This window comes from Dreissena polymorpha, chromosome 11 (assembly GCF_020536995.1).
Source record: "Dreissena polymorpha isolate Duluth1 chromosome 11, UMN_Dpol_1.0, whole genome shotgun sequence".
Lineage (NCBI taxonomy): Eukaryota > Metazoa > Mollusca > Bivalvia > Myida > Dreissenidae > Dreissena > Dreissena polymorpha.
The window spans coordinates 65,539,340-65,566,003 of NC_068365.1; the positions used below are offsets into that span (position 1 = coordinate 65,539,340).

Consider the following 26,664-nt stretch of genomic DNA (forward strand, 5'->3'; position numbering starts at 1 on the left):
TTGGTCCCTAATCACGAAGACTGGAAACTTTATTAATATATATATTAATATTTGTTTTATTATTTGTTTCTAAGTTATGTATTTCTCATATTTCTTGAAACCCGGAGCTCGAGCTATACATTACATGTACATAAGGACGGACAAATACTTATTATAGTTTATAGAGAAAAACATTACTAAAATATTAATATTAGGGTCTTTGATCATAATGTGAATGATTTATTTTCATATGCTTCATATTAAAGTTGGCTTGAATGTGTCTGTTTGCTGTGTATCACAGAATGTATCGTTCACCAAATCGACAATCGCCAATCTCTTCTATTTCGATTCCTGTCAATATAGCATCAGTGTTGCATAATTACACATAATCGCGTCACCTTTACTTTATAGCATATTGTTATTTGGATAAAATATAAGGTATGTATTTGTACAAATGTGATTGTTTAATTGAAGTAAAGTAAGTTAAAGCAGAAACGAAGCGGTGAACTGCTAAACTGTCAATTATGAAATCGAATGTAGAAGTATGCATGTATGTACATGTTACACACTTTGCAAATAAAAAAGTTGTATATGTAGTCTTAAAATTCATTTTCAAGCATGTAAGCCAAAATGAAATAATTAAGATAGTATTTTATACCAAAGGACGAATGTGGTCCATGATAAACTAATAAGGTGAATTGTGACTTTTAATTTGGCCTTACTCGTGTTATCACGATTTTTGGCAACACGATTGTGTCTGATAAAGAAGTCAGAGTTATTGCCTGGTTTTTTGTGCTTGGGGAATTCCCTAATCATCAAACCTGGACGTTTTATTAAAATGATATATTAATATTGCTTTCATTTTTTTAAGTTCATATGTGTGGCTTTTAATTCTTGAAACCCGGAGCTCGGGCTATACGTTACGGAAGGACGGATGAATGCTAATTATAGTTTATAGAAAAAAAAACATTACTAAAATGTTAACACTGGGGGATTTGATCATAATGTGAATGATTTAATTGCCTATTCCTCATATACAAGTTGGCTTGAATGTGTCTCTTGTTCTTTGTATCACAGTATGTATCGTTCACCAAATCGACAATCGCCCATCTCTTCTATTTCGATTCGTGTCAATGTAGACTCAGTGTTGCATAATTACACATAATCGCGTTAGATTTTCTTTATTACATGAATTATGTTATTGGAATAATAGATAAGGTATGTATATGTGAAAGTGTTATTGTTTAATTGTAGTAAAGCCTATTAAAGCAACGAAGCGGTGAACTGCTCGACTGTCAATTTTGAAATCGAAAGTAGAAATATGCATGTGTGATCATGTTAAAAACTACAAATATAAACGTTCGCTTTGTAGTCTTCAAGTCACTTTGAAGCCTGTACACCAATATAAACTAATAAAAAGTAGTATGTTTATACCAAAGGAAGAATGTGGTCCATTATACAGTAATAAGTCGGATTGTGACTTGTATTTTGACCTTAATCATATTATCACATTTGTTGACAAATGCAGATTGTACGCGATTGTGTCTGATTAAGAAGTCAAACTATTGCCTTGGGATTTCAACTTTTGTTACGACACGATACTGCACAAGGAAAAATACCAATGCTTTTATTGAAGTTAAACGATTTAATTTAAAGAAGCATATAGACAGTACAATGTACTATCATATTTTATTTATCTAATAATTTTAATATCCTATTCATTAACGATGAACTGAGTGTACTGCTATGGCATTGAAAATGGTCAGATGTGTAGCTTGTTTTCTTACAACATAAAACAAGCATTTCGATTTAGATCCTAGTTTATATGTGTGAAGGCATGGAATGAAAAATGTGTGTTTAAAACACAATAATAATACAACAGAGTATATCACATTAACATCATACTTATCGCCAATTACGTTTTGACACAATTCAAGTTCTCATTATTGTTTTCGGAATAAAATTCACTATGACAATAAAACACATGGTGTGAATACAAAACACCTTGTTTTACTATTTGGGATTTTGTTAACGGTATTATAAACTATCACGGACAGCTACTTTAATATATTCGATACGATGTTATTTAATTAAGTTGTTTTCATCCAGGATGGTCGATAAGATGGTTGTTAGAAACAATAGTTGTTCAAAATCTGAATTAATTAGATGTTCCGGACAATTGATTGGAATCGTACGAAATCTACGTAAAAGTTACATGTAGTGTCTATGTCTTTAAAACAACCGTGTTTAGTCAAGACAATGCATATTTTATATTTTTCAGGAAAATACACCTCAGAATGGCTTTGGCATCAGATGTATGTGGGTTTTGCTTTAAAGAACCCGTATTTGGATTCTGTGAAAACTGTAATATTTTGCTTGGTGTAAGTTGCTTCTCAAATCATACTAAGATACATTTATTTACTAGTCATGCTGTGTTTCCGTTGGATAACTCAGACAACGAGACATGCTTATCGGTACCCATAGAAAAAGACATACATGAACAAAAATGCCAAAAGCACGAAACAGACCCTCAGTCGTTTTATTGTGGAAGGCATGATGCAACCATATGTGGTCGATGTATACTGGCTGACCACATGACTTGTAAAGATGAAATCGTTGATCTACATATAACAAAGTTTGATGAACAAAAGGCGAATGCCCTTCTGGTCTCTTTGAACGAAATCGAAGGCGAAATAAAAGACCTTCAGGTCCGTGTAGACAGAAATGTTAAACTAAATGACGAGTGTAGAGCCTCATCTATTGACGCAATTAAAGATTTTCGAAAGAAAATTGATTTAAGGCTTAACCAGTTACAGTTCAAAGCAGAACAATCCACAGAGAGGAAACACAAAGAAAATATGAACAGTCTGGTTGAACTTGCAAAAATCTGCAAAGACGTTTCTCTTCGTATTCAAATGCGTGGAAAAAAAATCGAGGAGTTATCGAAGAAAAACCAAGAACGGCATTTGTTTATATATTCTAAAAAACTGGCCATTGAAATTGATGAAATAAGAACAGCTATTAAGGAGTCAAACTTCAAAAACCATATTACAAAATTCACATTTAAAGAACACCCAACACTGGAAAATATTCTTCAGAAAACAATTCTTGAAATCGGAACACTTCAGGAGGCTTGTGATGGAAGCGAAGAAATAGTTGACGATACACATGCTTCATTTACGGTAAGTGTTCATCTGTCACAAGACAAAATCGTTCAGGCTGCAACCTTGTTATACAACAACAATGAAACACCGGAAATATCACCAGTTGTGAACCTCCTGTTACGACCCTCTACTTGTTTATATAAGGCAACTAATTTACCGACATTCAACGCACAACGTATGCGCAGAGATTTGACTGGAACCAGCTTAGCTGGATCGAATCCCTGTAGTCCGAGAGCCCACGGGTGTTTATTGCAAGTTTTGAGGCCAAGATTTTTTTTTGTATATTCGAAAAGGGTATTTTATATCCTTCCAGAAAACCCATTTCTTAAGTGTCACAGCCGTATATATCTATGATTTGTTTGGTAAAATCACTCAAAATCGAAAGTTTTTCTGCTGATTTCTGAATATTCAAATAAATACACATTTTCAGTCATGCGAATTAACCCAGGGTTTCCGTTTTGGGGTTTTAAAATAGGTATCAGAGACCTGTTCAATAATTCAGTGAAAAAGATATAATTTTCCATGTTTTTTTGTGTTTTTTTTAAGTTAAAAACCACAAAAATTCTCATTTTTTTAGCCGAATTTGCCCATTTTTCAATTTTTAATTCTGCAAATTCTTTTTACAAAGTTAACAATTTCCAACATATTTGTCTAATTAGTGTTTTAAAAACACTAATTTTAGGGACGACCTAAGTCACACGCAAAACTGCAGGTTTCTGCTCCAAAATGTCATTAATTAGACATGTGATCATTATAAATGGTAAAATGTTGTTCATTCATGTACATATGTATATAAAATCACACAAAACAAAATATTGAATCAAATGCTTACATTATGCCAAGATTGTGTGCACAGTTTGCTTATAGGTTAAAAACCGCTTAATGTTGAGAAAAATGAAATTTACACAATTTTGCCTTTTGTGATATGATTTAATTAATCTAATTACGATAAAAAAAAACTGCAATCATTTCTATGTCCAAACATTGGTAACATAGTATATATATTCTTTAAAATCCTGTTAATAGACCAATACTGACCTGTTTAATGTTTGAACCACTTTTACAAAAGTTGCTTCCCTTTGATTTAAACACGCCATGATCGGTCTGCAGAGGTCAAAATAAAATTATGAAAAACAGAAGGACTTGCCTAGATTTACAAGTATAAGTTCAGGTAAGTAATGTTTTTTCATCTATTAATGTACTATTTCAAACTTCATACACTATAGGCTTAATTTTATATAGTATAACCGTTTGTTTGAAATATGTTTAAACATCGAACAGTTCCTGTGTATGACATGTTGATGACTTTTCCAGTTCATATTGACCATCTGTGCATGTTAACTCAGCATACCTTGGTAAAACAGTACTATAAGTACTTCAACAAAAGGGTTAGAATAGCATTTTACACAAAAAAAAGAGAAACGGTACAGAAGGGTCATTTTCATTTTTTTAGAAAGTGTAATAGTATACGGTTATGCACATTTTCGGATAAATTCTACTTTAAATGGTGCTCCCAAAGTTACGGGCATCATGCTGAACGTTAGTCATACTATGAGGCTGTCTGTGGAATTGTGTGTCATTAAATAATCTTTCACATCATCACGGTATAACAAATCCCAGTGACAGACTGCCTTTTTTAGCGAAACTATAATGTACGCCAAGATAATCATTTATAATTCTGAATTTAAATACGCATTTGGTCTACAGAGTCATTTTTTCTTTCCAGAAATGTTTGAATGATATAAAGGGAACAGTAACAATGTTTATCAGCATCAAGCAAACTATGCAGGTTGGTTGAATGAAGTTTCTAGTTCTTATTAAAAAAGGTTAAAAACCACCAAATTTCTAAATTCTTTTACCTGCCTTTGCCCTATAAAAGTTATTTTTTCAAAGTCTTATTACTATGTTAAAAATGTTTTCAATTTACTCTGTTTTTATCTTTCTTCATTACTATTCAAATATGTTATTGTTTAATTATCCATCCATAAATTGATTGTACTACAACAATCACAACAACAGTACATGTATTGTATATTTCAGGTCTTGCTGTCTAGGTCGTCAAACTGGTTGTGCATTGACAACTCAAACCCTCACATGCGAGTACCAGTTTTGGGGGTAAGAATGGTACATGTTTGAAAATCACTCAAAAGGCATGGAAATATGAAAATAACATTTCCTGAATGTAGGACTGTTGAAAATAATGTTGTCACACAAGTAATGTTTCAATGGAATGAGTTCAGTAATTCAATCTGACTGATAAGAATACTTTGATATTTGCATTTCTACAAGCCAATAATACAATTTAATACTTAGAAAATACATTTCAGATGTTAACAGAGAAGAAGTGAGCAGTATGTTGATGGATGACCTGTGCTTCATTAGACTGCCTGAATAACTTCTACTTTCTGGTATTTAAACTTAAAGATTACTCTATTTTATTCATGTCGCAATAAATTAGAGATTATTAATGAAATAAAATGCAAAACAAACAGTTTGAGTCTGTCATTCGGTCAAATTGTTTTTACATCAGTTTTGTTTGTTTAATATCTTGTTTCCGATTAACCAAGAGTGTTTATCAATCAATCAATCAATTGATCAATCAATCAATCAATCCAGATCAGATCAAATCAAATAAAACCAATCAATTCAACAAAGAAGTAAACAAGTAAGCTTGGTCGAACAGACACACTAAACTTGCTATACTTGGCCACAACAATTGAAATAGATCTGAAGAAAATCTTCTCGTTTCCACTAACGCCAGTGCCACTTTCCCTAGCACATGTTGATGGGAGTGTAATGAAAACAGATAAATCGAAATTAATGAAGATTCTAGAAGACAGAATAACAAGTGAACCACCCCAAAGAATTGACGCAACTATCATTGACGGCATGTTCTTGATTCAGACAATGACCGCTTTGCCGAGTACATTTGCCGAGATAGCACAGGTGATAATTTCTCGATTGTCCGGCTTATCTTCCCGTGTGGACTTTGTGTGTGATACGTACAGACATCCATCCATTAAAGACATTGAAAGGACATCGCGTAGCGCAGTTGTTGGTGGATTCATTGTGTCTGTTCGAGATCAGAGAAGACCAAAGGAATTTCATAAAGCATTGCGATCAGAGTCATTCAAGACCTCTTTTTTGGTTTTCCTGTCAGAAGAGTGGGCGAGAAATGAATATGCACCATTTTTGAAGGACCGTTGTCTCTATTTTGGGCTTGAAGACAAATGTTACAGGTTCACGTCAGACCAGGAAACAGTTAGTCGCATTGAAATAGGCGATTTGGCCTGTAAACACGAAGAAGCAGACACGCGTATTATCTGGCACCTTCATCACATTGCGCAACATACCGAAGACTCACAAAATGTAGTCATACGCTGTAGTGACACCGACAAAGTAGCAGTAACAACAGGAGATATATAGAAGTCAACAAGCTCGGATCCGTCCTTGGGCAAAGTATTTGTGATGCCTTACCTGCAGTGCATGCTTTTACAGGCTGCGATTACACTGCAGCATTTGTCCGCAAGGGAAAGGTTAGGCCATTCTCTCTTGTCGAGAAATCTACATTATTCCAGAAAGCATTTGCTGCCCTTGGAGAAAGTCAGGAACTTACACCAGAAACAGAGAGTACTATTGAGTCATTTGTTTGTGCGATGTATGGGAAGCCAGGATTATGTGATGTTGAAAGTGTCAGATACTCCATCTTCCGAACAAAGTTTGCACCAACTGATGAAGCACAACCACTCGGTAAAATTAAAGGTGCAGATGCCACTCTTCTACCTCCTTCAAAACCTGTTTTACACCAAAAGCTACTACGGACAAATTTGGTGTCGTATATTTGGCGGCATGCTCACAAGGCAGTCCCTCTGGAATTGGATCCAACAGAAAATGGATGGTTGGAAGATGATGGATACTTTAAGTTGAAGTGGTTTTCTGGACCACAATTACCTACAGACTTTGAAAGTGTGCTTTCGGAGAGCGTTGATGAGCCAGATGACACTGATGAAGTTGAGTTGGAGATTGATGATATCGATGGTGATGACGAAGATTGTTCAAATACTGATTAATACAACAATGAAATATTAGCATGAATAATCATGTTTTGGCATTTGCTTAAATGTACTAGCACAACTGGATGACTTTACTTACACATAGATGAATATGGAAATGGTTGCTTTTAGTCATGTGAAAGATTTATGATGTACACATACTTAGTACATAACAAGGCCGGATGACAATTATAATGTTCGTCATTATTTACTTTGTAAATACATTTTAGTTAAAAAAATATATATTTATTGAAAGTATACGTAGTTAAACTATTGTTTTATGTTGATAAGAATTGTGCGTGATAAATGCTAGTAGATGTGTGTACATAAAAACAGTACATGTATAAAATATGATAATTTATCATGTATACAAAGTATGTTTAATGTATAGATGAAATTAAATAATTGTTTGATTTTCGTGACAAATGTTGTTAAAAAAAAAAAAAAAAAAAAAGTATACGTAGTTAAACTATTGTTTTATGTTGATAAGAATTGTTCGTGATAAATTCTAGTAGATGTGTGAACATGAAAAACAGTACATGTATGAAATATAATAATTTATTATGTACATAAAGTATGGTTAATGTCTAGATGAAATTAAATAATTGTTTGATTTTCATGCCAAATGTTGTTACATGTAACAGTTGTGTGACATAAAATGTTAGTAAATGTTTTGTTTATAATGATACTGTAAATGTATAACATATAGTACAGATTTTTGCGTTCCGTAACAAAGTATTGTAATAAATCAAAAAAGTCGTTAAAAGGACCAAGTGGTCCTTTTTCAACCTAAAAACACTAATATCAATACATCAGATTATGTTTAACTGAAAATACTGAATATGTTAAAGGGCATATTTAAGCAATGTTAGATCATTTAAAATGTCAGCAGATAAATTTCGAAATTTGCAGTGGGTATGAAAACCGCTGAAATAAATCAGGTGAAATGACTCAAAAAGAAAGAATATATTAAAAATTTAGTGGTTTTTAACCTACAAGTACACTGTACTCATTGGAATGTTTTGTTTTGAGCTATGTTATACGCATATGTACAAAGACGAAGAGTGCTTATTAGTATCGTGATCACATGTCTTTTAAATCTAACTATATCAAATTATTCCAAAAATTAGCAGTTTTGTGTTTGATTTCGTTTATTGTTCCTGAAATCTCACTAAAAGTCTTCATTAACAAATGTTCATGTTTGAATTAAATCAGGAGAACCTTGTGTGTGTTTTTAATACAGTATTTAGACTAATATGTTGAAAATTATTTCAGTAGAGTAAAAATTCGATGAACTAAAACCTGAAAAATGGACTAAAACAGCTAAACTAGTTAAAATTTAGTGGTTTTTAACCTACATAAACTGTAAAAAAAAATAGTGGTTTTAACCTAAAATCACTCTGCGATTATTGCATGGTTTGTTTAGAGTGCAATTGTATATATGCGAACAATATTTGATTGTTATAATGATCACATGTCTTATAAATCTAATTAAATCAAATTATTCCAGAAATCAGCAGTTTTGTGAGTGATTTTATTCATTTCCCCCCAAAATCACTAATAGATGCTGATCAAAACAAGTCGTTGTTGGAATGAAACAAGGAGGCCATATGTGTGTTTTTAAAACACTAATTAGACAAATATGTTGGAAATTGTTAACTTTGCAAAAGCATTTGCAGAATTAAAAATTGAAAAATGGGCTAATTCGGCTAAAAAATGAGAATTTTTGTGGTTTTTAACTTTAAAAAAAAATACCTGGAAAATTATATTTTTTTCACTGAATTATCGAACAGGCCTCTGATACCTATTTTAAAACCCCAAAACGGAAACCCTGGGTTAATTCGCATGACTGAAAATGTGTATTTATTTAATAATTCCAGAAATCAGCAGAAATACTTTCGATTTTGAGTGATTTTACCAAAAAAATCATAGATATATACGGCTGTGACACTTAAGAAATGGGTTTTCTGGAAGGATATAAAATACCCTTTTCAAATATACAAAAAAAAATCTTGGCCTCAAAACTTGCAATAAACACCCGTGGGCTCTCGGACTACTGCCTTCAACACCAACCACTTGATGATAGCTGAGCCACGTGGTACAATGATTTTCCCGTTGTTAATTTTACTTTTTAATTTTAGTTTAAAAAATATTATTATGAACCTAAATGTATACACTATTTTCACAATATTAAAGAAAATGATACTATTTTTCATAACATAATGCCTAAACACAAAATGAAAATCCTACCAAATCTGGTAGGATTTTATTGTGCTAGAAGTGATTGTATTTGAGAGCATGGAACGATAACTCTGCGTAGAGTTTTATCAATTAAGGAAATCTATGAACAATAAGTTCCCGACCAGACGAAGGTTTTCCCTACATAAATCAAGCGTTATAAAGATTGTATAAGTTTTAATTAAAATCCCTTTTTTGGTCCATGACTTCATACATTACACAATTCAAACAGTACACACATGACTTATCGATAAACAGAAATACATAACGGAAGGACGGACAACACGGTATCTAATAACTTCAGGTAACTAATATTTGAACGGTCCATGCTAAGCAAGGGGTGTTTAAAAAAACTTATGTGTTAATGAAAAATTCATCGCAGAACTTAAATGAAAACAAATTTAAAACATCTTTTTTTCTTTTCAGCGATTTTGAAATCCATGCATGTAGTTTCTGTCCAAACGTTATATATTTTAGGGGACTCCTGAACATGCAGATGAAAGCTGTGCGCGGAAAATAACACAACCGAAGAATTTTGCGTCCGGTAACATTTTATGTACAAACAGAATTGATCAATCGATTAAAATTAACCCATGTTGCCCAGCATTCGTGAAACCCACGGGTTAGGGCTGAGAACTTTTAAAGGGACCTTTTCACGTTTAGGTAAATTGAAAAAATTGAAAAGAATTGTTTCAGATTCGCACATTTTCGTTCTGGTTATGATATTTCTGAGGAAACGCAAATAATGAAAATTAACCATGCTCTAAACTATCCATTATATGCATCTTATGACTATTTAAAAACCTGAAAATTATAAAGCGTTGCAACACGAATCGATTGAATAATTTGGAGAGTTCTGTTGTTGTCGTTATATTTTGTTACACTACGAGGATTGCTTATATAAAGTATAAAATGTATCAATTCTCTATGCGCACGGATGGCCGAGTCTTCCAAGCGTTAGACTTTTACTCCAGAGGTCATTGGTTCGAGCCCATTTGAGGGTTACTGTTTTATATCTTTAATCTTATTCTTATTTATACTGGAGCTTTTTAGATCCTGTGCGTGCGTGTATCAATATAAAGCATTTAATGACAAACTTCAATACATGCCAAAATCTTTAAAAATTCCCTTTAAAAGCTTTGTTAGAAAATTAGTTATTTAAATATTGAGATGTTGTCGATTTAAGTTAAAAATGTAGTGCAATCATTATATAAATTTGGTACAAGTAAATCTCATTTTGAAAGAAATGCAAAATATGTAAAATATTATTTTAGGTAATCAACCTCCTGGAAAGATGACGGTTGAAGCGATACATTTTTGGGTACATAAGACCGCACCCCATGTTCGCATTAAGTACGAGTTTTTAAATGGACAACAATCGGTATGTATAAGTCGCGTTTACAAAACTACATGGCAGTGTACGTACATTTTATTTTTGTCATGCCCCAAAAGGTGAACGCGTTAAAGGCGAACCTCCTGATTTCCAAAGAACCAGTTGAGGAATAAAATTTAAAATTGTGTGTTCATAATTTTCAATTATTTATTTGTGATGCTTATATAGATTATGCTAGAAATTTATCAGGGGTCGTATTCCAGAAGAATCTTAAATTAAATTTTATTCTTATCCTTAAATTGGGAAAATTTCTTTAGTGTTTCATTTCATATTTCAATAGTTTGGCATCAAGATTTACATGGCAATAACATTATTTGTCAATACTTTTAAGGTATATCAAAAAAGGTGTTTCCTTTTTTAATAAAGAAATACAAAACATTGTAATTTTGACCTTAAGTGTAATTATCTAAGAAATGACTTAAGATGTTTATGGAATACCACCCTAGACCTGAAAGAGTTTGCTCGACGCTTTTTTCTAAAACAAGTTATTATCACACATATGGCAAATGTATCGACTCAACTGTTTTTTCTAAGCGCGAGCTTGGAATGCTCACAATTATAACATAATGAACTTAAGCTGATTTACTTTGTACACTTGGAGACTTTTCTGATGTATCACGTATTCAAATCGATATAGCTTCCTTATTTTAGAACGGATTTTGTTAAAATTTAGACTCGGACTTATTCAACACATATCGAATATTTCTTGTAAATTTAATTGAAATTGATCAACAACAAAATATCAAAAATAACAAATTAAAACAATCGCTCAACAAGTAAAATTCTCAAAATCGTATATCGTAAAATAATAATGTGACAAGTAAAACGCATTATCTTACACGTCTTAAAGACCGACCGGCTTGCAACATCGTGCTCATGAAAAGTCATAGGAGCCATATTATTTGTATAATGAATGTTATGTTTTCTTGGTAAAAACCAACCGAGAATCATGAAATTGAAATTAAATTGAAATTATATAGCGTTGTACTACACCAAGTTTTTTTTAACGCAGCATTTTTCAAACTTAAACATTTCAGTTATTAGTAAATATTTTTTATGTAAAATTGTAGATGCGATCATTCGATTACAGTATGTATATGCAAACGATTAAATCATTCATCCGTGACGATCGGATGCTTCAGCAAGTGGGGAAGATATCCTATGATGTGCCGATTGCGCTGTTGCGCTCCGGAAATTTGATACGAGAAATATTGAATTTTAAATTAATATTATTTTTTCCTGGTGTTTTAATCCTCCTTAAATGTAGAACTTGACATAAAAGTAGAATCATATAGAGTTTTACCATTTTTACGTACAAAAAGATGAAACCACACCTACCACTCGTGCAAAAGCGCCCGATTGTTAAGAATGAATGATTGTATCGTTATCTTGCACGAAATAAAGGCAAATGATTACATGTGCAATTTTAAATTAAAATCTTAACTCATCACTGAGATATTTAAGTTTGAAAAGTGTTGATTTAGTAAAGTCTCCAAATGTATATGTGAGTTTATGCGTGCCGTTTTAGAATATATATTATAATGTTTACTTTTATGTGATTCGTGAAAATATATAATTACTATGACCAAGCACTGTGCAAGCGAACAACTTTAAACAAGAAGGCATATACTGGCTTTAATGAAGGAAAATTTATCAATTTTGTTTCCCGGAGTGATCAAACACGTTTTTGAAGTTGTGAAGGTTGCTTACAACCAAGAGTTTACATGTTTCTCGTTGCAAATGATCAAATTGAATTGTAGTGTAGTTATAGAAACACACTACAATAACAAGTTATGAATGCAATGATTTTTTGTAACGACACAAGTGAAACAAACATTCGACAAATCACCAAAAGCAAAAAATTTTAATCAAGTTTATAAACTCGTGCGCGCATACAGTTCTTGTTATTGTTTCTTCTAGGATGGCAAAATGTATAAGGCTTTAAATGTGAACGTGGATCTCCCTTACTCGAACAACGGAAAAAACATTTGCAGAATGCTTAAGCTAGCCTTTCAAAGGAAATTGCTGTTTACCATTAACAGTGATGGCGCCATTGTATTGAACGGCATAGAGCTTCGGAGCTCAGCCTACATGACAGAGTATGTATTAACTGTATTGTGCATGCAACGATATAAGTATGTGTAGCACAGGTACATATAACAAGAACACATATGAAGTTAAAAATGCTAAATGTTTGAGATAATATTCAATATTTAAATACTACTAAAGCATAATGGGGTTTATAGTTAATTACTTCATCGCACGTGTGGATGTGGACAATACTCTACATTGAAACAAAAGTAACAATAAGATGACGGGGACAAACCATTTCATGGTGTGCGTAAAGAAACTCATTTTCCTTTCTGGTTAACTAAACCTATTTCAAATTGAAGAAAATACTGGATTCATGCATACATTATCAATTTGATATAATTGAAATACACGATCAGTTTTGATGTCATAGATGCTGCGTACTCGCAATTATGATTGAGTCGTCAATCAAGGCATGTCGCTGAAATACGCAAATATTTAAATATGTAATAGCAATATATGTATAAGTTAGTTCCATTACAATTAAACAATTTAGACGGAGAAAAATAAGATTATTCAAGATACCGTTGAAATTCGTACATCCGCACATTTTTCCTTATTTCTTATGTGGAGAAAACATTCTGTTACACTGGAAGCTCTTATTATATTGTCTTTATTTCAGAATGGATTGTATCAGAGTAATCACACAGTTGAAAGATAAGGGCATCACGATGGCTGACATTGACACCAACGATAACTATAGGGGAACAGTGACTGTGGACTAATTAGATAAAACAACGTGTTAAATGGTTGTTGAAAAAGCCTGAACAATATTACAAAACGCAACCACGAATATACTTTTATCAGATAAAAGAACAATTAAAAAATGGATATATATTGAACTAAACAATTTGAGGGAACATACAAAGTAAACCAATCATTTAAAATAAAGTGGGAAACCTTCGCTGAAATTGACTTGTAATGACTTAATATAGAGAAGTATGAGATGAGACTAAGCGAGAATGCTTGTCGTGGCTTTGGATGAGTTTTTGTCGTGTGTATGGGCTTGAGCGCGTGCTTTAGTACGTCGAAGATTGTGCGTAATTCAATTTCGCCATTAACCATGCGATTTTTAAACAACTTACTTCAAGTGTTATCATGAGATGTTTTATCGCGTTTAAAACTCTACCTCAATAATTATGGTCACTCTTACAGGTCGAAGGTTAAATTTGTACCAAAGTCAATGACAAATTGGCATGTGCTGTGTGTTGCGCGTATCATGTATTAATCTTCCTGCAAAGTCAAGGTCACTCAGAGAGTTTACATGTTGAATTCGGGTATAGTATAGCTTTTCCAGACTGAAAATTCGTCATTCGAAATATAAGCTCACATCACCATGTAGTGTTAAGGGGATCTGTTGGGATATGAATATGTGTGACAAAGGTCCAAAGTCGTGCCTATTTTAAGAATCGTCTACAGAATCGTCTTTTAAGCTTGAAAGTTTGAGCGCCATCGATAGAGAAGTAAACGAAAAGTTGAAAACACAAGCTTCGGGACGCCGAAATAGATAAATGACCATACTCCTCCAAAACTCCTCACATACAACATTTCTTTCTTTACGACCATCTACAATAATGGTTATTCAACGGTGAAGATTTTAGATATTTCCACCAGGCAGTTAAAGGGGAGTTGAAACCCGTGCTTCAGGACGCAAAGACGTATGAACGGTCGAACGTACGGAAATACGTGCGGACGGACGGACAAGTGCAAAACCAATGCCTCGCGCTCAGTGGGACAGAAATAAATAACCCAAAAACACCAATTTTGCAATAGCGCTTTAAATATCACTGTGTTTCATAAACATACATGCACACTTTTAGTTATGCCCCCGGATCGAATGATCGGGGGTATATTATTTTTGGCCTGTAAGTCTGTCTGTCTGTTATTCTGTCTGTCATTCATTCTGTCCCAAAACTTTAACCTTGGTCACATCTTTTGCAAAATTGAAGATAGCAACTTTTGCATGCATGTGTATCTCATGGAACTGAACATTTTGAGTAGTGAAAGGTAATGGTCAAGGTCATCATTCAAGGTCAAAGGTCATCCTTCAAAAACTAGGTTAGCCCGTCATGCAGCCGACGGAAATTCATCGTGCACTAGGTCGCTTTTGGGGAATAACTCATGCTTGTTCTAAAGTGACCCTTAAAGGTGCATACCAACTCGCTATGTATATGTCGGCCCCTAATACGCTAAATAGGCTGTATGTGACGCCGACCCCAATTAAAACAACGGGCCGAAACTAGGTTAGAACAGGCAGCCGGCGGGAGTTCAGCGTGCATTAGGTCGCTTCCGGGGTATAACTCTTGTTTGTCCGAAAGCGGCCATTAAAGGTGTTTACCCGCTCGCAATGTAAATTGGGCCTTATGCGCTAAATAGGCTGTATGCGACGCCAACCATTATTAAAACCCCGGGCAAAAACTAGGTCAGCTCGACAGGCAGCCGACGTGAGTTCAGCATGCACTAGGTCGCTTCCGGGTAATAACTCTTGTTTGTCCGCAATGGGCCTTTAAAAGTTCATATCCACTCGCGATGTAAATAACGCATAATACGTTAAAAATACTGTATGTGACGCAAACCCCAATTAAAATCCCAGGCCGAAACTAGGTCAGTCCGACAGGCAGCTGACGGAAGGTCAGCGTGCAATAGGTCGCTTCCGGTGGATAACTCGTGTTAGTCCGAAAGGGGCCCTTACAGGTGCTTCGGACCCGTTTTTACAGAGGCATTCGGTGACTTGAGGAACAATGCGCTTGTTTTCAAGCGGATGTAACAAATCTATATTTATTATTAAATCGTTGAATAACGACGAATTTCATTGGTCCAAAGCGAATTGATTATCCAGTTATTACGTGTGTTGCAATTTCTGAAGGAACGCCGAGATAACATACATTTAATCCCGTATGGAAATTGCAACTTCAACACATATGATGACTGACGGACTCGCTATGTGAAAATAGCGTGCGTCTTGCGGATGCACATACTCTTAAACGTTGCGTCCCCGGAAATTGTTTTTCGTGTTGGACGAAGGGGTTATAGACAACAAAATTACTTACTTTTTCTTTATACAAGCTCATCATTGTATCCTCGAGTATCCTAACATCGTGGTAATAACAAAAGTCGGCCGCGCGCGACGTAAACTGTCAAGAGATCATGGCGGTTCAACACTTAAATATTACATCGGTTATTGGTTAATGTTAACTACGATAGATAAAACAAAAAAACATGCAGCAAAACATTACATAATTTACCTTTTAATTGCATACCCATTGCTCAGCGTCTCGGTCCCTGTGTATCCTAAGTTCGTGGTAAACATTCCAGGTTAAAATGTATCAACTTCCGGTTTCAATATGTTAATTTTTTTTGCATTAGGCCAATCAAAATTAAAACAATTGTTTACAGTAACTAATTAACTTTGATTTAGCTGAGAATTTTTTTGTATGTGGGATAAACAAGTTCTAACTTTTGAACACTGAAAACAACAAAAACACTATTAACATGTCTCATTAAAACATAACTTATTCCTCTGAACCAGGGGAGCAATGGATGCAGTAAAAGGGATCCCCACTCCTTACAACTCTTTTGTCACTGCAGTATATTAGGTGCACCCAATGAGAGCATACAGTACACTGAACCCACTTGGTAAAAACAAGAGATACACAATTGACCAATTCTTTAGGCTGGAATCGCTTGCAGACGCAACACTTTTCAGATTCGGGCATCTCTTCATCAGTTTCACCTTGGGAACTTTCACTTAAGTAAACATGAGATGTACCAGGCCTGTGTGTGTCATCAGCTGGAGTCCTTGTTATAATAGATTTGTTCTGAGATGAGGCCGACCTAGGCTTTTGGCTTGATCTTGGAGCTTTCCCTTTATTTCTTTTGACATTTTCTCTTTTCTGTGTTGATGTTGGCTGCTCTTTATAAGTAATCAATTTTGATTGCATTGGGCTTTCTGTGATGGGTTTCCCTGCTATTATATCACTCACATTTCTCCTTTTTCGTATATTCTCATCCATTCTCCCTTTGATTTCAAATAAATCCTTCACCTTTGACGTGAAAATATCCTCATTCCGATCACCAGCTGCATCTTCATTTATCTGCCGATCTGAAGAAGCAGGCATATGGTGTTCATCCTTTTCATTGAAATCTTCTTTGTCACTTTCAGTTCCACTTGTAGCACAAAATACTTCAGCAGGTATTAAACTTTCTTTGTTTATTGCCGTGCTATCTAAAGGACATATCCCAGTCTTCTTAAATGCAGAGTGCAAGTTCTCTGCTGAAAGAGCTTTAGAATAAACTTTGCATGATAGCTCACATATATTGTATCTGGAAATACTTGCAGATGTCTCTCGCATGAACTTATTGCAGGTGGAATTATACATCCTCTGGAATGGTCCATAGCAGCCAACGTCAAGAGGCTGGAGAATGTGGGAGCAATGAGCTGGTAAAATGAAGAGAATGATGTTTTGCTTCTTTGCCCATTCTACAAGGTCAAGCGATATATGGGACTTATGACCAACCAAAATTAGTAGAAGGTGTTGTTCAATTTCTCTTTGTGGTAGAAATTTTGTCAGATGCTTCTGCATATAGTATCTGAATACATCTGCATTCACCCACCCTGAGTCAGACATCATGCAGTCAGCTCCTGGTGATGCACCCTTCATGAGATCTGGAATACATCGTTTACCAGCAAAGACAAAAAAGGGCGGAACAGCTACACCACTTGCAGAACCACATCCAATAATTGTAGTTGTCTGTCCCTTTTGGGAAACAACTGATGGGGGATGAAAGTCAGTGCCAGCAACAACAGCAGGTGGAGTATGGTTTTGCATAACTCCTTTCTCGTCGATGTTGTATATCAGATGTGGTTTGTCGCTAAGATCATATTTTTTTATTATGGCTTCAAGTTCCTTAAAGTAGTCAGCGACAACAGAATCGGAGGCTCCTTTAGCTCTTACTTTTTCTAAACCTCTTGGTTTCAATACTCTCAGTTGGGGCCATCGCTTGATAAACTTGTTGAACCAATTAAGAGTGAAAGGATTCTCCTTTGTCCTTTTCCCAAGCTGGATGGCAAAGTCGGTAGCAATGTTGCATACCTCCTGTCGTATATATCCATAACCATATTTGGCCATAACTTGAAGATGGGATGCTAACTTTTCTTCTTCATCAAGTGAAAGGACAGGAAAGCGACCAGTGGTTGTTGTATCGATGCTGATTCTGCCGATCACTCGATCACGAAGTGTTTGCTCTGGTATTTTAAACACTTTGGAGGCTTTATAGACACTCAAATGTTCCTCCTTGACTGCAAGGTATGCCTTTGTTAAGGTTGTAGGTGAGTACTGCCTCCTTGTAATCACATGCTGATGAATTGGCTGAAATAAGAACATATTTAGGACTGATGCCTTATCCTGGAAAATACATACTCACTTTATTGTGTGTAACAAACAGGAATATACATTCTTTATTATTCATTAAATGTGAAAGTTTCTATTTTAAAACTTGTATTCTTATAATATATACCTTTAATACTGCAGCATGGAGGTCCTTTGAATGATAATCCAGTGAAAACCATAGGCATGATATAATAAGTAGCGTTTACTTAACCCATTAAACTCAGTGCTATTTTATTGCATACCATTGATAAAAGGTAGAAACAGCTAAAATATCAAGTCACTTTAACCGAAAGATAAAAATTGCTTGGCCTTAAATTTAGATACTCATTTGCATACGCGGCCCTGGAAAGATCAGTTCGTCTGCTCTGTAAACGAAAAAAAATGGGGGCAACACTTTGGGGCGTTATATCGGTCATTCTTTACGTGATATGAACATGGAATAGTAAAATATCATTTTTTAGAAATGCGGTAATTCATTTTTTGTTATTTACCTGTTTGAATCGCATTTTCGCTGAATTTCTTTTCGGACGCTATGTAAACAAACCGCTGTCACTTTTGACAGAAGTCGCACGCGGAAAAATAACGCACGCGACGAGAGGTCACGAGAATAATGGATACCACGATGTAAGAACTCCCACGATGTTGGAATACTCGACGATACATTTCTTTGATGTGCAACAGATTTGTATCTTTGAAGCACATTGCGTATAGAAGTATGACGTCATCGGATGTCATGTCTGGGTTCGTGTTACGTCATCACTGACGCATGCAGTTCATATGGTAAGGATTTCTGCTTAACATTGCGAATCTTGTTTAGACATAATTAATGTATATGTCACTGGCTATAGATCTAGATCTAATAATTGTATTTTTATGGACAAAAAATGTACTATTCTATTTAACTTAACTAAACAGAAACTAGACATACACAACTAAGCTTTTAATTTTTCCTTAAAGACACGACCTGCAGTTTTTCTTTTAACATGTTTCTTTGAAAATATTCTTACATCATAGTTAATATGTTTAAAAAATGGACTGTTCCCATTGTAAACTAATAACTTTTGTAATACTAAAAAAACGGTTAAAATCTAACATTAAAAAAATCTTACAAACTTCTATCCCATTATGGCGGACGTGGGTGGCGGTGTTGTCCTGTCCTATTTATAATACTAAATGTTCTCTTCATTCTTAAAGTATGTAAGTTAACAGCAACACAAAACACATCCATCTGATTGACGCTTACTTTACATTTCCAAATCACTACAATAAACACAAGTACGGGGTCAAATGTTGAGTTTTGAATTCATATAAATAAGATTAACACCTCTTAAGGTAGCGCACCTCTAATGGGCACATATCCAAATATAATCTTATTAATTATTTTCTTAATCAGCATCATTTCACTGAACTACATGCAAATTTGTAGGAAGGCTTTCCATGCTTTTTAAAAAAAATATACCGCTTTTTCAAAACCACCCCCACGCTCGGCTTTTGTCCAGTTTATTTTCACCCCTGGGGTATATAAAAGTTCCATAATTCATTCAAATTTCCAAATATGGGCATGCAGTTGGTGTGTACAGATGCTGTAAAGGTGTTTAAAGTTTAAACAAGATGAAATAAGTATTCTTTTACAGACATTTATTTTTTACAAATTTTTATCTATGGAAGAGCACCATGAAATGTAAGTGATTTCAGCCAAGTAAAAATTGGGTCGGTTAAAAACAAAGTGTCATAAAATTTCAAATAGTATCATTTAAGTCATATTTTAAACTTATTTTTTATAGAAACACTATATACCACAAAAATACCAAGAACTAGACAGATTTACCGTTTACTTTTTGAAATAAAAATAAAAATGCAACATGCATGGTTCGTATTTTCAACAGTAAATCACCCGATTTCGCCATAACGTTGTTTTAATTTTAATAATTGAACAATGTGCATAAAAATTGCAACATATTTAACAATAAATATAGCTTATATGCCATATTAAATCAAATTACGTTAGAAAATAAATAAAACGCGTCGCAAAAAAGTATACGTCGTCGGCAGGATTCGAACCTGCGCGGGAATATCCCAAAAGATTTCTAGTCTATCGCCTTAACCACTAGGCTACGGCACCTAATAGTAGGCTCTTCAACCTTCGAAGAAATCGCGGGAAATCATTAGAGGTGCACTACCTTAATGTAACAAAAATATTCAAAATCAACGAATCGTTCGTGCAATATTTCGAAAAAAAGTTAACATATAAAAAATCAATGTTTCTTAAAGCTATAGCCAAATTTTCAACGCTAGATGTGGTATGGTAACATAGATTTGAAGAGATATAAATGTTCGTTTTTATTTTTTGTGTGGAGCACTTAATTCCATTTTAATTTCACGCAACGATATCATAACATACGTCACACGAACACTAACTTGATACGTGAAAATGTGTTTAATATATTGTGTTCCGCGAAAAACAAAAAAGAGCATTTTGTATCTTGTTAAATCTATGTTACCAGACCATATCTAGCGTTGAAATGTTGGCTAAATTGCTATATGGAACATTGATTGTTTATGTGTATTTTATTTTACATTATTTATTTCGAAAAATGTGTTTATTTTAAGGGTTTATGGGCTATTAAGAGTAGAAATGCCTTTAACGTCCTTTGAATTTGATTGGTTTAATTCTTCTAACGCGAAGTTGCGTAATGTCAAACACGGTTAATGATCATTAATAGTAGTTATATTTCAAGGTAAAGCGAACCTTTACCCAAATATTATAATAGCTATTAGTTTAAATTTGGTCGTAATTACAGCTTGGTAAAACATTACACCGAACGTAAAAATATATTTAGATACCACGAAACGTGTTATCTTAACACATTGCAAAAGATTACCACGTGCTAATATAATTAGATCAGTTATACACCAGAATAAAGAGATTTATTTAAACCACTGATAATTTTGTTCCGTTTGCAATACCAGATAACGTTTTGCATGTTTGCGCTGTGTAAACAGTATTTAACCCATTTATGCCCAGTGGACTCTCCCATCCTTCTAAATTGGATCAATTTATTTTTAAAATTAGGGGTGTCAAGTATATTTATTTCTATATTTAGAATATTTCATGAAGAATTTCATTTAAGCAAACAGCGCAGACCCTGATGAGACGCCGCATGCGGCGTCTCATCTGGGTCTACGCTGTTTGCAATGTCCTTTTTTCAGGACGCTAGGCATTAATGGGTTAACCTGTTAATATACGTTTATGGTTGGCTGTTTGTGACAGAATAAAATTAGCCTTTCCGTGTCAAAAGCTCATTCCGAACGTGGTCTTACTTGAATTTACATGTCGATATTAGAAGAGCACACATTGTTTTGCAGTGCTGCATGTTAGTACACGGAAACGCAGACATAGGTCAGTGTTTTTATGGCAATTTCGGGGCCGATATTCGGCCCCATTCCCCTAAAAAAAGAGTACATATTTTGTCCCCATTTTGTAAAAAAATCCCCTCGAGAAGTTAAAAAATAAATATTTTTTTAGAAAGAACTGTCTCATAATCATGATAAATATATATCAAATTTATTTCATAAACAACTAACAAAGTATATAACTATAATTTATATTATATTGAATTATTATAAAGAGTTATGTTAAATAGTTTTTCCCAAATCAGCGGACTTTTCACATTAATTGCATTTTTCTCCCAAAATGGCCAGGAAAAGGCCTGATGTATCTATATTGTGTCAATATTTGTTGATAAAATCATTCCAATTTGGTCCATCTTATTGATAAAAATTGCTCAAATTTGCCATTTTATCGATTTAAAAGATCCCAATTAGACTCAAAACGGCCAAGAAAACTGAGACTGTGCATAAGGGCTGAACTGTCTGAAACTAATGTTGAAAAAAATCATTGATATATATTTTATTTTTTAGAAAAAAAGACAAAGACATTCAGCTGTTAATATTATATTCATATAGACATGTGTATTAATATAATAAATATCATTACATATAAACAAGTGAATTTTTAATTTTCCCCTTTTCCTAAAAAACGACGCATTTTTTCCCCTTTGGACGGGCCCCGCCACCATTCCCCTATAAGTGAAAAAAACACACGTGCCCTTGTATTTCCTATATATATGTATTTGAAAAGTTTCTTTTATTTCATTGAAATGAACTATGAAATTAAAATAGTTAAAGATATATCTAGTCATTATTTATTCACATTCCCAAAACCTTATAATCATATTGATAAACATTACTGATTTATTCGTATTAGACAGACTTCAAAACTTATATGTGAACTCGCATAGACAAAAAAACATAAATTAAATAGCGACTTCTTTTAGCGTTATATCTTGTTTGAAATATATACTGTGTCTTTTCAAAAGCGATTACAGAGTGTACAATATGCAGACGATATATATTCGCATATTACTATTCTCACTTACCTGAAACGCCATCAATTGACATGTGTTTGGCTATGCTTTGCCAGATGTTTGATGCAATGCCTTTGTCTCTGTATTCTTTCATACGTTGGTTGTATATTTCAGGGTGATCCCTTACTAAATTTATTAATTTTTCACTAATATCTATGCTTGAAAGTCGACCTTTCATGTTGACTGCCGTTCGTGTACTGCGTCCGCGTTCGTCAAGGACCACGAAAATGTCTAAAATAAAAATGCAATACTGCTGCAGCAGCTGGAGTTTCACTTCTTTATACTGGCAACATTGATTTAAACGGATACAAAATATCTTCGAATTATTCCACACTCCAAGACGATTGATGGCGAACAAGCTGCTAGGTCAAAGGAGAAGGTCACACTTAACCTTTTGCATGCTGGGAAATTTGTCGTCTGCTAAAATGTCGTCTGCAGAATTTCTAAAATTAGCATTTTCTTCTATTTTTTTTCAAAGAATACTATCAGAATAGCAAACAGTTTGGATCCTGATGAGACGCCACGTTCTGTGGCGTCTCATCTGGATCCAAACTGTTTGCAAAGGCCTTCAAAACTCGGTTCCCGCATTGTAAGGCTTAAAGATATATGATAGTAAATTTCCGCACGGTCACTTAAACATCCATCGAACGATTGTATATAACTGATATTCGGATTATATTTCCTGATACTCAGACAATGTGCCACACACATAAACAAATTCCTCGGTGAATGTCAAGGTGAAATTTTTTATGTAGAAGATCATGAATGTTTGTTTTCCGCTCAGTTACTGTTGTTTGCGTTGAGAGATTTTGATATCACGTCGGATTTTTTCGCCATGATCAGGCGTTTTGTTGCGTGGAATTCCCATGCTCCTCTGTGAAAGGTCAATGTGCAGAATTCAACCGGCGCTGTGGGAAAACGGAGCTTAATGCACGTGCGTACAGTGTCGTCCCGGATTAGCACGTGCAATCCGCATATGCTATTCATGGACGACACTTTTTGCCGGGACTGGATAATCGTTTAGAGATGCTTCTTTAAAACGACAAATACCATATAGCGGGAAGTGGTGTCCCTAATTAGTCTGTGTATGAATTAATATAATGTATTCCGAGTTTTTTCTACATATTAGAAAAAAAATAACACACCGGAAATTCAGGACTTAAGCTTCGCGGCGTCTCATCTGGGTCTTCGCTGTTTGCCAAAAAGACCAAAAGGGGAAAATAATGTACGTATTCATAATCACATGTATAATAACATTTGAATGACATTTGTGTTTTGTTATGGAGTCACAATTGACATTAAACAAACGCCGTGGCAATTTTAAGTCCCATGCTTATCAATTAGCTGACAAGAATGTTATTGGATAATTATCATTTTATAATTTGAGTATTAAACTATACACTAATCGATTTATATTGAATGAAAGTTTATTTCGATTATTTCGGATCTGGTCCTGTATCTTGCCATTCAGTAGTTTATATTAAATTGAAATTTATTAGCTTTCATTCCTCCTCGTAGTAATAATTTTGTTAAATGATAACATAAAAACCTATCCCATATTTGTGGCGGACGGGTATTGGTGTTTTTCTGTCCTGTGTGTTAAACAATTGGTCTCTTAGCCCGTATCATGTGCACGTCAACTACAAAACATCAATGCGGTTGACGCATACTTTGCATTTGCTTATCACAATTAGGGCATTAAACACGGATGATCAGTCGCATAACAAGTACCGGGTACATAGTCAAATGACGTGCGTTGATTTCATGTCAATAAGTTAAAGGGACCTTTTCACGTTATGATAAGCTGACAAAAATTTAAAACAGTTTCAGATTCACAAATTTTCCTTGAAGATATGATATCTGTGGGAAAAAAAGTAATACTGAACATTTACCATGCTCTAAAATATATTCTATGCATCTTTTGACGATTTAAAAACCGGAAAATTATCAATTAAACGCGAAACGATTAAATAATTTGGAGAGTTCTTTTGTTGTCGTTATACTTTGTGACACTACGATGATTGCTTATTTAAAGTATAAAATACAACTGCCATTGTATGAGCACGGATTGCAGAGTAGTCTAAGCGTTAAACTTTCACTTCAGTGGTCAGTGGTTCGAGCCCAGTTGAGGGTTACTTTTTTCTTTCTTTAATTTTAGTATGGTTTTTAATGGAGCTTTTTAGATCCAATGTTTACATGTATCAATATAATGCATTTAATGCCAAACTTTAATACATGCCAAATTCTGTGAAAATGTCCCTTTAAGCATCTCTTATGATTTAGAATGCCTGTACTGTGCTTTAAACCAGTTGGTTGAATACAGCGAAGTTATCAAAAACTGTCGCTTACTAATAATTTATAGTAATTATATTTGAAGGTCAAGATAACCCGTACCCATGCAAACATTATACAAGTTTACAGTTGAAAATTGGTCGTAATGACAGTTTGGTATAACTTTAAACCGAGCGTTAAAATAATGAAGATACCTCTCAACGTGATATCTTAACAAATTGCAAAAGATTACCATGCCCTTATATGATTAGTTAGACCAGTCGTACACTAGAATAAAGAGATTTATTACAACCGATTGTGATCCATTTTTATTTTTGCTAGATAACGCCGTGTAAACGATGTTATAAATAACAACCTCTTAGATTTCTATGGTTGGTCGCGTGTACAGAATAAAGCTTGAATGCATGGTCACAAAAATGCGTACAAATCTTTCTGGTTGACGCAAACTTCACATTTGCATTTTTTAGGACATTTATTACAGATGATCAAACGCATAACAAGTGCGGGGTCAAATGTTGAAGGTTGCAGTTGTATAGTGGAAAGTCCGCGCAGGCTAATCAGGGACGACACTTTCCACCTGAACTTGGTTTTCGGTTAGGAGGTACTTCCTTGAAACTAAAACTACCATAAAAGCGGAAAGTGTCGTCCCTGATTAGCCTGCGCTGACTGCACAGGCTAGTCTGGGACTATACTTTACGCACATGCATTAAGCCCAGTTTTCTCATAGATCGGCTCATATTATCTCAAGAATGGAACGCCATACTTGATAACAAATATCCTTGAGCAGATCGATTGATTTCATATCTATTGTTTACATTCGCGTCTTTACTTCATTCATATCCTGACCGGGTTTCTCGGTACGGTCAGTTGTGTATATGAATAGAATTATGTACTTAAACTAATTATTGTACGGTTATACTATCATCGCTGCGGTTATTCGTGTTTATGAATAGAATTGTGTCTTTAGAGTGAGGTTATACTATCATTGAGGGAATATTTGCTTAGCTCGGATTTTCCATTTGACAGGTATGCGCTTATTCATGTCGACATTAATTTGAAAACAAAACTACTAAACTTAAAAGAAATTGTAATTTGCATGTTAACGATTTCTTGAATTTTGCACATTTGAAGACGAGTTATGAATGCCAAGGCCGATTCCATGCTATGTACGTAGACAAATGTTAATATTGACCGAGAAACGGGAGAGGGAGTGTGTGCAGAAATCGCCTGCAAGATAAAAGAAAGCTAACAAGATACTGTAAAATCCTGTGTATTCGTCGTCATGTAATATCGCATTCGGAGTGTTTCGATAAATGACATTTTCGTTGACACATAAATTCGTTGAATTCTGATTTTGGAAAATACACATGGAATAAGCGTCGATCATTTTCCGATGATTTTATGTTTAATGCCAGAATAATTCAACCAAGGAAAATTAATGTCCTAATAAAGATTGTTCAGTAAATGTTCAAATACCCTACGTACCTTCAGTTTTGCGCGTGCCAAGCGCGAGATGTGCACGAACACGGGGAAGTATAATACTTGTCGTATATAATCGCATTGATCTTCAGATAGCTTGCTTACATATTGTCGGTCATGTACAGTACATACAGCCACATTTTTCGAGCAAAAGCGCTA

At 34.4% G+C, this 26,664-nt stretch overlaps 2 protein-coding genes and 1 long non-coding RNA gene across 13 annotated transcripts in view; all 3 read left to right on the plus strand.

Moving 5' to 3' along the window:
- The first annotated feature begins 296 nt into the window (after positions 1-296).
- On the plus strand, positions 297-11,106 carry LOC127851069 (uncharacterized). Of its 2 annotated transcripts, none has more exons than XM_052384544.1 (4): positions 297-417; positions 2,261-3,161; positions 9,911-9,977; positions 10,708-11,106. In XM_052384544.1, the coding sequence occupies exons 2-4, from the start codon at positions 2,277-2,279 to the stop codon at positions 10,887-10,889; spliced, it is 1,134 nt and encodes a 377-aa protein (XP_052240504.1). In that variant the 5' UTR covers positions 297-417; positions 2,261-2,276; the 3' UTR covers positions 10,890-11,106. The 2 variants fall into 2 exon arrangements, with proteins under 2 accessions (XP_052240504.1, XP_052240503.1); XM_052384543.1 differs by lacking the exon at positions 297-417 and adding an exon at positions 1,058-1,197.
- LOC127851079 (uncharacterized) lies at positions 4,215-5,586 on the plus strand. Its single transcript, XR_008035651.1, has 4 exons — positions 4,215-4,314; positions 4,870-4,932; positions 5,184-5,258; positions 5,471-5,586. It is a non-coding gene; the product is annotated as an uncharacterized LOC127851079 (long non-coding RNA).
- Positions 11,107-19,062: 7,956 nt separating the features above from the next.
- Positions 19,063-26,664, plus strand: part of LOC127851066 (adenosine deaminase-like) — a 36,908-nt gene continuing 29,306 nt past the window's right edge. For 4 of the 10 annotated variants that reach the window (XM_052384533.1, XM_052384532.1, XM_052384525.1 and 1 more), the window contains exon 1: positions 25,838-26,052. Coding sequence is in view for 3 of the 10 variants with exons in the window: in XM_052384522.1 (XP_052240482.1) it covers positions 26,491-26,559 (69 nt within the window). In the remaining 7 variants the exon portion in view is untranslated. Of the gene's footprint in view, positions 19,088-23,647; positions 23,669-23,870; positions 23,960-25,837; positions 26,053-26,475; positions 26,560-26,664 lie in introns of those variants that run through there. The other 6 variants (XM_052384527.1, XM_052384524.1, XM_052384523.1 and 3 more) reach the window with 6 other exon arrangements.